At 45.2% G+C, this 16,020-nt stretch overlaps 1 protein-coding gene across 7 annotated transcripts in view; it reads left to right on the top strand.

The window, feature by feature from the left end:
* Positions 1 to 16,020, top strand: part of HIPK2 (homeodomain interacting protein kinase 2) — a 131,992-nt gene that overhangs the window by 87,977 nt on the left and 27,995 nt on the right. For 5 of the 7 annotated variants that reach the window (XM_026865929.1, XM_026865889.1, XM_026865897.1 and 2 more), the window contains exons 3-7: positions 9,136 to 9,259; positions 11,362 to 11,481; positions 12,212 to 12,298; positions 13,393 to 13,577; positions 15,918 to 15,977. In XM_026865929.1, coding sequence (XP_026721730.1) covers positions 9,136 to 9,259; positions 11,362 to 11,481; positions 12,212 to 12,298; positions 13,393 to 13,577; positions 15,918 to 15,977 — 576 coding nt within the window. The remainder of the gene's footprint in view (positions 1 to 9,135; positions 9,260 to 11,361; positions 11,482 to 12,211; positions 12,299 to 13,392; positions 13,578 to 15,917; positions 15,978 to 16,020) is intronic. The other 2 variants (XM_026865919.1, XM_026865938.1) reach the window with 1 other exon arrangement.

The following is a 16,020-nucleotide window of genomic DNA, read 5'->3' as shown; positions in this document are numbered from 1 at the left end:
GAGAACAGAGTGGTGCAGAGCCTCCCGGCAGGGACCCCTCTCTCCCCATTTAAACCCAGGCTTTGTTTGTGGCTGAATCTGGCTTTTTAAATCCCAAGAAAGGTACGTAGCAATGGCAAATGCTTGGGGTACACTAGTGTGCTTTGCTTGAAACTCTTCCAGGATTAACCCATGGAAATTGCTTTTCCAAAGAGCCTCGTGCTGATGGTCACAGCGAGTGTCAGGATCCTACTGGGGTGCCTGATGTGTAAGTGTCTGTGTGAAACCCCATTTTTAAAATGGGTGCACACAATCTGTGCTTGCTGAGCTTGTCCCCATAGGAGCACAGGGCTGTGTTTGCAGGCATGGGGGGTGCATGCCCTCCATGGGGGCAGGGAGTTTCAGCCTCCCTGTTGGTGATGTCCACCTCTCTCTTCATCCACAGTAAGTGCAGGAAGAGAGCAGAAAAGATGAGACAGAAAAAGGAGACAGAGGTAAGCAGGAGAGAAAAAGAGACAAGGCTATAGGTACGGAGTATGTGTTGAGGCCACAGGGAGGAGGTACAGCCTGGCAGGAAGCTGGGTATAGGCAAAGTCAAGTGAGATGTATTATGTTTTTCCATATGTGTTACGGAGATGCCAGGTTGACAAGAAGCTGTTATTAAGCATGACATAGTCAGCTACATACAGCTGTATTATTCCTTAGAATTAAAAGGGGCGAGGTCCTTCAGGGCACAGAAAAGTTTATGGACACTCCACCATGGGAGGTTTGTAAGACAAGCTGGCTGAACACTTGCCAGGAGTGACATAGGCATGGATGGCCTGATATCAGGGCAGGGAGGGAGCGGGTGACTTCCCGGAGCCCGGGCCAGCTCTGTCAGCCTCTGATACCATCCTCTGGAGTATTTTCACCCTTCCCAGTCAGCACCCTGGTGGAACATGAGCGGTGTCAAGGGACGGGCAGTTTAGTCTGCTTCTATGATTTATTTGCTATTAAATACCCTTAGTAATGATAGGCTCCTGAGGCTTGTTCAATAATTATGCCAATCAAGTCCAGAAGTAATTCTTGTGTAACTTGCTCTCTCTTTTTAAAAGACAGTTAGAACTCTGTGTATACAATTGCTAAAAACATCCTGGGACCTGCATCTGTGCTGCCTGAAACACTCCCAGCTGTGTAGTGTTTTGCCTGGATATAGGAGGGTTGTGGTGACCTTCCTATCGACAAGCATATAGTTACCGCACCATACAGTAGCTCAGGTGGGAGGGCACCTCTGGAGGTCATTTAGCACAACCTGTTTCTCAGGGTAGGGACAGCTGTGAGATCAAGGTCAGGACTTTGTCTTGCCAGATCTTAAAAGCCTCCAAGGATGGCAACTTCACAGCCTCTCAGGGTGTTCATTATCTGCACAGTGGAGGTGTTTTCCCTGTCCTCAGTGGGAACCTTCCCTGTTTCAGTTTATGTCTATCATTTCCACTTTCTGCAGCCTACCTGAGCAAAGGGTCTGGCATCATCTCCTCCATGTGGTGGAGAAGGAAGCAGGCTGCTGTCAGGTCCCCCATGGCTGTTTCTCCCCCTGCTTCAGTTTGCCCAGGCACTGGGGGCCTCAGGCTGAAGATGGTATCCATATGTGGTTTCACAGGTGTGGCAGGAGGTGGGTCATCATGTTCCTCAGTCTGCTGGCGCTGATCCAGGAAAGCTGTTGGTCCAGCTGCTACCAAGGTCCTCGTTTCAGCCTGCTGCCCCCTAATTTAAGGTGCTCATGGCCTTTCTCGCTGAGCAGTTCCCCAGGTATTGTCACCAGGGCTCATCCTTCCCAGGGACAGGACTCTGCATTTATCCTGGCTGCATTTCAGAAGGTCCCCATTGGTGCATGCCTCCATCCAGGTCCCTCTGGGTGGCAGCCTTGCTCTCAAGCACATTGCCAGGTTGCTCCAGTTTGGAGTCACCCATAAACTGGATGAGAGTGCACTCTGCCTCCTCCCCCATGCCAGTGATAAAGATGTTAAATAAGACCAGTTCCGGGATAAACCCCTGAGGTACCTCACTTGTTACCAGTCTCCAGTTTATATTTATGTCCTGTAACAGAAACTATCACCGAAGGCTGAGTGGATCCAGCTTCCATTCCTCTGAGCTGATAGATATATTTTTTGATGTGTTGCAAACTAGTCTTGAGGGATGAGTGAGGGCAATGTGAGCAATGCGCTGTTGGAGCTACCCTCTAGTGGTGGTTGTGCTGGTGGTCTGACAGCCCTGGAAATGGCTTTCGCTACACCCACAGTCCTTTCTAGAAACCACTATGTTTGACCTGTGAAATAGGGAGTGTGTTAGTAGGCCCTTTAGAGGCACCATCCTTCCTTACAACTCAAACCAAAACATCTTTGTGGGTAAACAGCATACTCTGATGGATTGGGTGATGTTCCTCGATGGCCCTTTCCCTCCCTCATGAATATCCCTGTGATGACTAAACTCTCCAGGATTTGAACTTTATGCTAGAATCTGAAAGGCATGGTGTGCCTGCATGGTCTGGGATGAGTCCTGGCTCCGAGGGCTATCCCGTTTTGTAATTCTGCTGGATTGATGCTTCCCAACACAGTCTGGAGTTCCTGGCAGTCCTTGAGGTCCTAGCAAGCCATCTGCAGAGCTGTAGCACTTCTGTATGGGCTTCAGCTGAGCATCCGATCAAACTTCCATGCTTGGGGATGCAAGAAAACTGTAGAGGTCCCATAGTGAAGCCAGCAATGAGGGTGAGCCCAGCTCTCCCCAGCTGGGGCAGCCCTGTTGGGGTCTGGAGCTGCTCTCCTGCCTACTGCATGGGATGGGGGAGTGAGGGAGTGAGCAGGAGCTGTGATGCTTGTAGGTGTTGAGCTCTGGTCTTGATGGCTGTCCAGCTCTGCAGCAGAGGAAGGCCTTGAGTCTGGGGGTCATCGATATTAGATATCTGCATCCCTTCCAGGTGTCTGTGCAAGTGGAGAGACAGAGGGGCGAGGGAAATAGCAACAATAACCTTTTACTCCCAGAATATGAGCTTGTCTCCTTTTACAGCCTGGCACTTAAGAAGTGATTTGGGGTCTGAGAGGTACAGAGCAACAAAAAAAGGTGCTATATACTCTTCATCTCCATTAACTAAGAGCTAAGGGTACTCTGCATGCTACAGTATATGGCAATAAAAAGTGGATAAGTCTGCAAAATACAAAAGGGTCAAGTGAGCAGGTATGAGAAAGAGTCCATAAAGATACCAAAGAAAAAGGGTTCAGCTGAGAGGAGGGTGGAACCCCATTACTTAAATAAAAACCCCTTTGTAAGACATGTGAAGGATGCAGTTCCTCCTCCTCACAGGAGGTATCTTGGTGTGTAGCCCTGGGTGTGCAGCCTGTCAGTGCATACCTACTTGGGCCCACTTGGGGTTCATCTCCTGCCTCTCTACCTCTGTCCAGGGCTTTCTGGATGGAGATGTGAAAGCTACTGCTTCCTGAAGTTCAGGCTTTGGCAGGTGAGACTAACAGGTAGAGGACAACAGGAGTTGTGTATATCAACACAGCAGACAGCATCACTGTAGGTCTGTCTGCACTGCCTGCAGCCTTCTTTTAGAAGCGTCACCCCAAAGGCGAGAAGCAGGCGCACTCTTTGCTCAAGGTGCCAGCAAGTATCAAGTTTTAAGTTATAATTTTTTCGGCTGTGTATACTTATCCGTGAAGGACTCTGCTGAGACAATCACACTTGGCCACAGGACCCTACCAGAGGTGGTAAATTATCCCCAAGGAGGGCAGTTTGCAGGGGAGTTTTAAAATTCAGAAAGAGCCCAGCTCTCTGAATCCAAGTCTGTGGAAATGAATTTTTTTGGCATTTGTTTTTAATGTCCTGTGATGTGTGGGTGAAAAAGCCAGCAAGCTAGACTGGTAATTAATTTTCCTGACAGAAACACCAGACAATGAAATTACCCTGCCACAAAGCAGGGTTGCTAAAGTAAATACTCTGCCAGCAGCAGGCCTGAAAACAGGACGGGGTCATATGTGAGGTGCAAGCAAATAATGAGATGGCACTTCTGCCTCTGGGGACTTGTGGGCTCTGCCAGCATGGGGACTTGTGTCCTGTGTCCCCAGCACCCAGCGCTGGCAGCTCTCTGGTATACATGGGCACATTCAAACTGGCCTCCAAGGTGGTGGTGGACTTTCTGGACCCAGCACCGAGCCAAGGAGCAGGTCATTCTGTGTTGTCCAAGGGAGCAATTTGATCTGACAGAGGGGTAGGAGATGTGTGGAGTGGGCATGGGCTGGTTGCTTCTCTCCTGGAGATAGTCTTCTGGGTGGGCTCTTCAGTCTCTCCTAGGTTGATAGTGAGCAGTTTCAAAATCTTTGGTCTATGCTGGCAAGATCTTGTGAGCTGTAGAGCAGGTTGTGCCTGTGTGTACAGGAGGGAGTGCCTTTTGCTGGGAGATGTCAAAGGCAGCTCATGGGAGAGGAAGGACAGGAGGGCGAAGTTTTCTGTTTTCCCTCCATGTGTCTTGTACCAGAGGCTGGAATTAGTGTGCCAAGGGGTGGCAGATGCACAGCCAAAAAACTGGTGGAGAGCTGTAAATGGGGACATTCCTGCATGTACCAAGGTATTTGGCAACATGCTGCCTTAATGTGATTTCAAACAAGATCCCCACCACAGTTGAGAGGTTTGGTGAGTCTGTGTTAAAACAAGCAGTATTATCGGGGCAGAAAACACCTCCCTGTGTAGCCGTGGAGAGATCTGCTGAAGATCTCAGTGCTGTTCTGGGAAGTCCTGCCATCATGTGAATCATCCTTCTGATTTATAATTGCAATACTCTGATGTGCAGAGTTTAACAGGGTATTTTCCCCTGTTTCATAGTATTACCAGCTGCAGAATGGAGAAATCCCACATAAGAACTGGCTAAGACATGGAAATGTTTTCATTCCCGTTGGAAAAGAGAATCACACCATTCTTGGAGCAGCTGAGCTAAATCTCAGTGCTTTTAGGAATAAAAGGGTCAGTGATGGAGTGGCCTGCATGCACATTTTAAGACCAGTTATTTGTTGTATTAGGTATAAAAAGTGGCAGATTAGCAGTGAGGTGCTTAAGCATGCAGATAGCACAGACTTGCTTAGGTGAGGATGCGAAAAGAGTGAGGAACATTTAAGGACCTTGATCTAGATTACAGACAACATTATGCCAGATCAGCACAGTCCTGAAAGACAGTAAACATTGGAAGAGGAAAACTGAACTATTTCTACATAATTCTATGTCCTAAATTTACTGCAGCTCCTCTGGAGAAAGGACTGTGTGTCTCAGAGGATCTCCCAGTTAAAACATCTGCTGAAATACCTCATGTCGCTCCAAAAGCAAACAAAATATTAGGCTCAGGGAAGACTGGAACACGAAAGTATTCTGCAAATAGTGTAAAATAAGTCTTGAGAATATCCTCATGTTTAACTGTTTCTAGGTCTGTTCAGCCTGTCTCCAAGAAGTCACGTCAGGAAGAGGAGTTGTAGGGCCAGGCAGTAGAAGTGAATTGAAGCATCCATGGGATGGAACACTGAGAAGCCAGAAGCTGATGCAGACACGGGATAACAGGACAGAGAGATAAAAATAGCTTGTGCTAAAGGAAAGGTTATTCAAGCACTTCCGTCTTCACCTCTAGGCCAAGCCATGTGAACATGAAGTGAGAGGTGACAAATTGAAACCTGATGAAGGAAAATCAGGTTTTAGAAAACTTAAGATGCTGTTGAAGGCAGAAGGTTTGCCTGTGGAACTCCATGCCACAGCATGTGATTGAAGTAAAGATCTCACCTTGTCTTAAAAAAATTGACATGTTTATATTAAGAAAAAGAGGAGTTCCATGTGTTAGTTGTAGGTCTATATACAGAAGGATCTATGCATCCATAACTGAGCATACAGAACAATTTCCACCCAATAGAGGTTCAGAAGGCATTTTATCAGTGGATGAGTTGTTTCATTACAGAACTTGTAGCATCCTCCTCCAAAATGCTTGGCATTGGCCTTTAGCAGAGTGCCAGCAGGCAGGCAGACCTCTGTTCCTCCTCAGGTGACTCCAGCTCCCTTTTGCACAGCAAACGGGAGGTGTCTGCTAGCTGAAAATCTGGAAGCTGGTGTGTTGTCTGATACCTGTCGTTCTTGTGGTGTCTTAATGGCTGCCTAATTAAATTAACAAGATCTTTTTGTCTTAGGGCCACTCCCTCTCCATGGAAAAATCACAGTCATGACGCGAAGGCAGGGCTGGGAGAAAGCCACAGCAAATGCTGGCTGTGGTGTACGTAGGACATCATATCACTTCAATCTGGCCTCCTTCTCACAGGGCTTTTCATCGCTGTTCGAAAATTATCATCTGTTTGGGGCTGAACAGGCAAAGATTGCAACTGATGTTTAGGCTTGAATGAGTAATGCGAATACCAGCTTTCAAAAAAGGAAAATAAAATAAAGCTATCTCACCATGTCCCCTCCCTGCAACGATAGGTCTGGTTTAATATAATGAATGGTGTCCTGTTTAGTTGCCCTATATGTGTTTAAATGGTATGGACACTGCTTTTGTGCTTTTATTCCCAACAGCAGAGGTACAAAACTTTTTTTGTGTGTGAAAAAGAAATTCTCTTCTAAGTGCTTCACTCCAGAAGCTGGAGTTTTAAGAAAAATGCACTGGACAGCCGAAGACTTGTGAGAGAAAAAAATTAGTATTTTAACCTCAAATTCTAGGTCATCCCTTGTTACAGGGGTCTGGAGGTTTTGGCAGCATAAGTATAGAGCGGGAGGGAAGGAGGTGTGTGTTGTGTGTGGCAGCAGTGGAAGTGATTTTTATGAACAGGGAGGTTTCTACACAAAATCATGTTGGGAATATCCCAGTGATAGTCCACCCCTTTGCTCCCTCCACTTGAGTTAGTGGGAGGGATTTGAAGTTCAGGCGATGCGTGGCTGAGCTCTCATTAGTGACCAGGGACATTTCGTTCACAATGTGGAAGGCAGACAGGGAGAGGCAGATGGCTTTGAATGCAGGATTTACATAGTAATGAGATTCAGGTCACCATAGCTGTCTTTTTCTCTCTGCATTTTGTCTAGGTGTCGAGTAGTGACGGAATGGGGAGGAAAGGAGGAAAATTAACCCCTTGTTCCTAAGGAGAGATTGATGCTAGAATAAAAAGTTTGTCACAATGGGCTGAAGAACAGTGGGGTATAAGAACAAGCATAGATGAAGCTAGAAGGGCTAAAGGTAGCTGCTTTTTAAGTTTCTGGCATGTTTTTTTGTTGGAATGGCCCAAAGTATCCTAACCTTGAAATCCTAGAATTTCCTGTAATTTTTACATTCTGCACTGCTGCTGGTTTGAGAACAGATAGTTTTGGGCTTCAGTCATTACCAGTCAACCCAAAATTGGGAAGTTTGTGGACTGAAGATGGGGCATGGATTCTTGCTACAGGGCCTTTGCTTATTTCTTTGGAAAAAATTACCCATTTTGCTTGGTTTCATGGCTAAAGACTTGTCTTCACATGACTATGCAATGGTGTGATTAAAACATAATATTTTCCACTGCAATTGGTAATCCTTAGTATGATCTCACTAGTGTCAGATCTTATCCTGATGACAGATGGAAACTGGGAACTGTGGGCCCTATTTCCAGCCTTGTATGGTGGCACTTGATTTGCTCAATAGTCAATCCCAGGCATTCCCAAAATATGCATCAGGGCCTGAGATGAAAGTTTTTAAATATTTTGTGTTTCTTTCTTTTATCTGTCTTCTGGTTTGTTGGGGTTTTTTTTAATATTTAGAGGAATGTGGGAAAGTAAGTTATTCTTTCTGTTGTACATCACCTGACTTCAGAAGCTGGGGCTTTAGGAGTGTTGCAAGATCTGCAAGAGCAGGAGAGAAGACTTAGATGATCCCTGTGTGAAATAGAAACTATGGCACTTAACTGCATGTGGAAGTCTGGGCTGAGGTAGGGAAAGTAAGGAAGGTCTTTGTGTGTGGAGGTGGGTTTTGTATAAGGTTTTCAGTATTTGTAAGGTACTTGTGATTCTTCCACATAGAAGTTGTTTTTGAAATGCAAAGCATTTGGTGTGCTAAGTGGAGGATTTGTCTTGTCTCACCTTGGCCACTGGAGTATAGGGAGCTTGTTTAGCCTCAGAGAAGAAAGATTCAAACCATCCCAAGACAGTAGGACAAATCCCCCTTGGAGGGGATGTGTCTTCCATTGACTGCACTGTACCTGGCTAAGATTGGATACCAACTTCTACCTGGCTGAAAGGTCAAATGACCCTTACCTTAAGGTCCTCTGGCAGTCTGAGCTGAGACTGGTCTTGCTTATTTGGGCATCTCCTCCACACCCCATCCAAGAATCCTCCTGGAGAGCCAAAGCAAGGCTTTTACCTTGTTCTCTACTTCCTCAGCAAGGCTAATGCCAAAACTCACTGAGCAGATGTGCCTCAGTGGGTATCTCCTGAAGCCAGCAGTAAATGCATAGCAGGAGTGCCACTGGATTTCTCCTCTTCGGCCTGGAAGGGAAGAGGAAATCTAATTGGGTACCTGGGACAGACTGGGAAATGAAGATTTCTTGGCTACTTCCTCCTGAGGGAAAGGCTTAGGTCTAATAGATCTAATTACATTATTTCTCTGCTTTATGGTTACATCCATTTGTTTAAAAACTCAGTAATCCTTTTATACCAATCCTGTAATGATTACTTTATGTCTGGCTGTTTATGAAGCCCACCGAGCTGTGTGAATGGAGGATGCTTCACCACAGGGAGTCTGCACAGTTCCTCCACAGGATGGTGGGCTGGGCCTGGGAGCCTCGAGTGGGGACCTTAATTGGGTGGCCTTGAATGCATGACGTTTGTTTTGTGCTTCATTTTCCCACCTGCCAAATGAAAATAATGGTAGTTGTCTCCTCTGCAAACTACTGCGAAACGTAGTGCCGTCTCCTGACTAAATGCTGCTGGAGGACTCTTTTACAAGGATAAATACTCACCAACTCATGCTTGATTAGCAGATACTTTGCTGGTGGTCAGTGGAGCCCTGAGGTCCATAGGAGCAGTGACACTTGTTGGCAGCAGGCAGCTTCGTGAGCATCGCACTCTGCACGGGCCGCCCCACGCCAGCTGAGTGGATCCGCTCCTGTTGCTGATGTTTTCTAATGTCTTCCTTTGCAGAGCCCCTGAAATCATCCTTGGTTTACCATTTTGTGAAGCAATCGATATGTGGTCGTTGGGATGTGTCATTGCAGAGCTGTTCTTGGGCTGGCCATTGTACCCAGGAGCTTCAGAGTATGATCAGGTGGGTATGGATATTGCCCTAGATGCTGATAAGTGCATGGATGTTTTACCCATCTTTTGTCAGCCTGAACAGATACCAACTTCTTCCGTTTTGCTAACAGGAGGTATGTGTTTCTCACCCTCCCAAGTCAACTTTTTCGTTATCCACCTGGGGTACATATTCTAGGTAACCAGTGTGCTGTTTAGTACACTGTCTTGTAAGTCCTGACTGCCAAAGTGAAATCTCAATCAAGAGTCAACACTGCCGTTGACTGGAGAGCTCTGTCTTTGTCTCTCCTCACTGAGAACAGGCACCCTTTCTATGCTGTAACATCAAGGATTGAATAAAGGTTTATTTGTTAGAAGAAACTGCATGATCTCTGCTGCGTTTCATAATCCCTTTTACAAGGGTGCATATTGAAAGCAACGACAAGAAGGAGAACGTTCACAGTGGTGTAGGTTTCCAGTTAATATAAGCTGTCGTTCTTCTCTCCCTATAGGCTTTTTTTGCTCCTTTTGTAGTTCTAAAACTGATAGTGCAGCGGCTGCTAGAGCCAGGGCTGCAGAACACTTTCCATTCCCATAGTCATCTTTGGGGTGATCTTAGCTTTCTGCAAATGTGGCTTGAAAAGGGTCTTTTTTTCTTTTAGAAAAATAATAAAAAAAGAAAGATCAGGGTAATAAGTTTTTCATATATGCAAATGTTTCTTTGACTCTTCTTTTGTAACTAGTATTTTTCAGTCAGAGCTTTAAAGGTGAAATTTATCAGGGGAAATAAACGGCAGTGAGGAGCAGGGCCATTAGTTGACTCCAAAGTAAATCAGAGGTAGCTGAAAAACTTACAAGCATTTAAAAACCAGATACCTAGCATGAAGAGTAGATTTCTTTCTCCTCACCCCACAAAAGCCATAAAACACACAGCTGAAAAAGAAATCACTGTACATACCTGCCCAGCTTAACTGCCCAGCACAAAGCTTCCTTCAGTAAATTATGGTGAGGGCTCCTGGGGAGCTGGGAAGGGGGCAGGGACTGATCCTGACCCCTCACCGCAGCCCAGGTCACCCTGCAGCACTGGTGCCGGGCTGCAGGCAGGGTCCTGGTGCTTCTCAGGCGCACAGGCTCCAACGGACATAAGGAGCTGCAGAGTCAAGTAAAGTGCGCTCAGTGAACTGGGTCCTGAGAACTTGGAAGTCTTTGAAGCCACGTCTGCTTTTTATGCCTTCCTTTATTTATTTTATCCCACTCTGTGTCTTCTTTCAAAAACACTTTCCATTCTTCCCTAGAATTTTCTAGCGTAGATGACTATTTTTAATAGTTTTGCAGAGTTTGCAGCAGTTTTGTGGAAACATTCAGCACTCAGGAGATGCCAAAGTTAAGGCTTCCTGTGGCACTCCAGGCGTGTGTGAGATCGGTCTCTGTGTAATCACGACCCTTTCTCCTTTGAATAACTAAATTGAAGTCTGAGATCCTGGAAACACATGCAGCATCTTTTAGCTGCGTGAGTGCCAGTGAGGTCATAGTCATGGAAGTAACCCAATAACAAATGAAGTCATGTAGGCAATAGAGATGAAGTACTTTACATACCATGAGGGCGTCAGTTCATTTGAGTGTATATTTCATCTAAGTTCAAAGATAGTCACTTCATAGTCCTCTGTTTTGAACTTCAGACTGCTCCTAGGAAAGGCTGTGTGCTCAGCTGCTGGAAAAAACAGCCAAAGTTAGTGCACAAACATCAAATTGTTGAACTTATCTCCTGGAGAGGAGAGTGTGACATAAAAAGGTGCAAAGCGGTGAAACACCCCATTGAAATCTCTGTGTGGGTCTTCCTCTTTGACCTCTAAAACCTAGGGACTTTCTTCCCTTTATCCTATAGGCTTTGTGGGAGTGTACCACAAGGGTGAGTTTCCAGTGATGTATGTGATAAACAGAGGATTGCTGTACTGGAATTCTCTTTCCTCTCATTCCTTGCACTGGTCCTGGGTTTTTTTGGTGAAGTCTAGCTACATGCTACATTTTCTCTTTCTTTCTTTGTTCTATTGTTTTAAATGCCTCCTGCCCTCCTTCAGGGAAGACCTCCCGAGATCTTCACAGGATGAACAGTGACCTCTCATCCTTCTCTTACAGATTCGCTATATTTCACAGACACAGGGCTTACCAGCAGAGTATTTGTTAAGTGCAGGGACAAAGACTACGAGGTTTTTCAACAGGGATACAGACTCACCATATCCTTTGTGGAGACTGAAGGTAAGAAGACTCTCCCTTGTTTCTTTTACCTTGCAGTTGTTGGTTGGAAGTGAGGATACATTCAGGTCACCTCAGAGCCTAGGTCTCTGCTTTTTGCAATGCAGCACAGACATCGGGGTGGGTATAGCCTAAGGTAAAACTGTCATCCCCAAAGTCTGCAGCCCTTAGCCCACCTGCTTGGCAGTGCTTTGTGGGAAATTTTAAGTCCAGAATTGACCTGGAAATCTCCTTCTAAGTAGTCAATGAATTGATGTGTAGTTCAAATGAAACATGCCCTGGGCAGTTTTGCTCTAATATCCAATGCAGTGGGGCAGGGGAGAAACAAAAAGCATTTTAATTCTGACAATCAAAACTGCTAGTAATGCAAGTGAGCCCTGAGTCTCTCATACCAGCATGCTTGTCTGCGTTCAGTCCCCAATGAGAGAGGCCAGTGGGCTTCTGGCTGTAAGGATGGGATGCTGATCCTCATGCTGGAGCGGATGTAAGAGACCTTTGTGACTCCCATCATAGTTGGGAGGATCCTCTGAAGTGAAAAAGAAGAGATAAATCACCTTGTGACACAAGAGCTGTCATATAACCATAGGGGAGAGAGTGTAAATGTTATCTGGTCAGGCAAGAGAGACAAGTGGTCTCTGATGAGGGAAGGGAAAGGCACAAGCTGGAAGTGGCACATAACCTGCAGCTGATTGCAGGGCAGTTCTGATCAATGCCTGTCTCCTGTTTTGAGCAGACGCCAGATGATCACGAGGCAGAGACGGGGATTAAGTCGAAGGAAGCAAGAAAGTATATTTTCAACTGTTTGGATGATATGGCACAGGTAAGAGTATGGGTGAGTAACCAGTAAGACTGCCTCACACGCTTTTGGGCAATGCTAACAAAGGAGAACTACATGATTTCTGCCTGTATCCTATTCTTGTGCCAGCTCTTGAGAAATACCAGGATTATGCCTACCAAATCAGCTTGTTATGTGCTGCTTTGTAGGGGAAACTGCACATAGGGCTCAATGATGTGTAGTAAACCAGCCTTGGAAAGTGGCTAAGTTCATCTCTGAGTGTTGAAATCCTGCGCTTTCTCTTGTCTCTCCAGTGCTTCTGTGTGTGACCACTAGCAAGTCACTTACTTCTTTGTGCTTCAGTATTTCCACTTGTAAAACAATGACCTTGGGAATAATCGCTGTGGCTGCAGGAGAGCGTGCTGTCCCTAAAATGTGGCTATCTGGGGGAATGGGGAGTACTAACACACTGTGTTAATTCCATGTGGTTGTGAAAGCTAATTCCAGCATAACCACTCCTGTGACTGGGGTTTGTGCTAGCAAACAAACTAGTGCACAAAACTGGCACAGCACTAACGCACAACACTAGCACAAAGCTGGAGTTTGTGCTAGCAAAGTCTAGACATCATAGCGTTCACAAGCAAATGAAGGGCTGAAATCGGGTGAGACTGTATAAATGGATGAAATAACATAATGTTGGTTTTTTTTTTCCTGGCACCTGATACATGAATGGAATATTTCTCATAAACCTACTGACAATTTTAATTTATTTTATATTTTTTTTGCTCACAGAACACATAGTTAAGTATCTGATAGCACAGTCCTTTATGTGATAAATATACTGATTATCAGAGCTTGCCTGCTACCACATGGAAGCTGTTCATCTTCAGTGAAGGGTGACTAAGTGTTTCATTAGCCATTGACCCAAGTGAGCTGAACACTTAACAGTCTGTCTAGAGCTCTGACATGCACAAGCCAGATGACTAGCCACTGTGGAGTCTGCCATGTGACTTCAGCAACTACCCCTTTAGACAGAGAAGCTTGCAGGGCATGTGCTCCAACGAGGAGTAAACAGTTTGCTGGAGACCTGACCATCTGCTCTGTCTCTTTAGTGCTCACCCTTGTCCTTTCTCCTTTAGGTGAACATGACAACAGATTTGGAAGGAAGTGATATGTTGGTGGAAAAGGCAGACCGACGGGAGTTTATAGATCTGTTAAAGAAGATGTTGACGATAGATGCAGATAAGAGAATAACACCCATTGAAACTCTGAACCACCCTTTTGTCACCATGACGCACTTGCTTGATTTCCCTCACAGCACACAGTACGTGGCTTTCATTTCCCTTGGGTTTTGAATTGAGAGGTTCAGACGAGACTGGTTGTGGTGGAGACCAAATGTATCTGAAGGGCATTATTAAGATGCATAAGTCCTAAATTTTAATCTTTTTCTGGTTTAAAAAAGAGGGTTACCAACTCTTAAGGTTGCAAGAATTGTGTTGTAGGTGCTTGGCATTTAAAACACTGCAGAGTGTGCTACATTCATTATGTAAATATTTAATAATTACATATGTTTGCATTAAAATGCAGAAGAAATTATGCAATTAGTGCTGAAAGTATCAGTGTATCTCAAAGTAATATAGTCCTGATTGTTACTGCAGTAATCAACCTTAGCAATGGAGAGCCAACCCTTCCTCCCAGAACCTCCCCATCCTGCACAGGGGTCATTTTGGGGCAGTTTACTTTTTGAGGGAAGAAAGGCTCATTTACAGGCACAGGCAACAGGACAAAGAGTTGAGTTTTCAGCTTTATTGTTGCCCACCTATGTAACATTAAACACCATGCTCTGACCTCAGCTGACACATTTGTGGAATAGAGATGGGCTCCACTGCCTGATGGAGATGTGAAGAGTCATGCCTTCAAGACTGGCTCTCCCTTCTCCTCAGGCTGCATCACAGAGTGTAGCAGCCTGAAACACAGGAAACCTGTGCCCAAAATATTGCTCTTGTTCCCTGGGAAGTTCACGCAGGGCCAGGCTTCTCAGGTGCAAGTGAAGGCAGACACATAGTGGGAGTTTTCCAAAGCCTTCAGGACACCTAGCTTTGAACATCCTGCTTTACAGGATGTGACTTTGCAGTTCAAGGTGCTTTTGCAGGCTATCCCTTCACCTCATCTGGAGAGCGGAGTTACCCATCCAGCACTGGGTGCCATGTGCATGGGTGTTTAAAGGCCGTGAGGGGCTCAGGTATGAGAATAAAGGGGTCTGCTTAAAAAGCCATAGAGTATGTTTGTGTGGGTGCTGCAGAGCAGCAGATTACTGTATCTCCTCTCCTGCCCATATGTGTGCTCTTACCTGGGGTATTTCAAGTTCATTTAAGGTAGTTTTCCCTCTGTAAAGAAGCTGTAGCTGCCTTTTTGTTACATTTTTCACAAGATAAGAGCAGCGGCATACCAGAAGGTAGTGGGTGCACGATCTGGGTAGACCCAGACTTAGCCTGCACAGACATCTCTGAGCACTGTATAAGTAAATAGTAAGTGATGAATGAAAACAAGATGGGAGATTGTTGTGCTAAACAGAGAGAAAGCAAGTTTCATATAAAAATGATCATAAATACAAAAAAGACAGTATTTTCTAACAGTGTTAGCATCATATACTGAAATCTTTCAATTTGTAACAATCCTTTTTACTGTGCAACAACCAGTTGTGTAAGATAGGAGAGATTTGTGGCATAATACATCGCCATCAGAAATCTTTCCGCTAACACAACAGACGATAACTGCATCTCCATTTTTTGAAATGCTCACTTGTGGCTGCTCAGGCAAAGCCCCAGAAAGGTAGAAAATATCAGTGGGGCCAGTAGCAGTGAGAATTTTACCCAAATAAACAATTCATCATCAGGTCTCTGAATACTAAATGCTGTGCCAGCCGGGTGTGTAACCCCGCGCAGCCCCTCCGTGTTGGAAGCAGTGACTGGTAAAGAGAGCAATAAGCTGTAACCAGCGTGGCAAGTTGATGGAAATTTTGTCTGTGATTGCCTGTGGTTTTGAGAATAGAAACTTCAAAGCCTCGAGAGATTCAGGGAGTTGTAATCTCTCTTGAAAGTAAATCAGGCAGCAGAGAAAGTGAGAATATATGGAAGATGGAGCTTCTGGAAGGAATCTCTGCTGTGGCATGCTTCAGAGAGGCTGTAAGTTTGAGCAGCCCAGGAGGGGCTGTTCTGCTTACTTTCAAACAAACAGCAAAGCGAGTTTAGCTGCCCATTTCACATATTTAACTGCCTGGCTCAAAAGTTGTTGGGTTCTCCTCAGTCTTTCTGTCTGTTTTGCTCTGTCCCTGCCTTCCCCCCACCTCTTTTTTAAAAAGTAAAGACAGAGAGCACAGTATTACATTAGTAGAGATTATACCTTGTTATGTAAAGCCATTTGGTAACACACACAGTTTACCATGTACAGAATATATACTCTTTCCAGTGCCTTCTACTTTTTGGAGGGAGAATTATGTTCATACTTGACTGGAAAAATGCAATCAAATAGTCCAATAAGTATTTATTTGATAAGTGTTTGATTTTTCTGAATGTTCTGCAACTTACAGGTATTTCGTAGTTCTTTAAATGAATGCACATAATGCGCAGCTATGCACAGTGTCCTGAGCCTGTCTTATCTGCAGGTCTTTATGGCACAGACCCCGTTATCAAGATATTCCCTGTAAGAGAAGAAAGATGATCATGTGAGTAAGAGACAAGACAGGGATAAAAAGATCTAGGTCCTCT

This window comes from Athene cunicularia (assembly GCF_003259725.1).
Source record: "Athene cunicularia isolate RWA chromosome 1 unlocalized genomic scaffold, athCun1 chr1_part2, whole genome shotgun sequence".
NCBI classification, from domain to species: Eukaryota; Metazoa; Chordata; class Aves; order Strigiformes; family Strigidae; genus Athene; species Athene cunicularia.
This window is presented reverse-complemented; position numbering and strand designations above follow the sequence as displayed.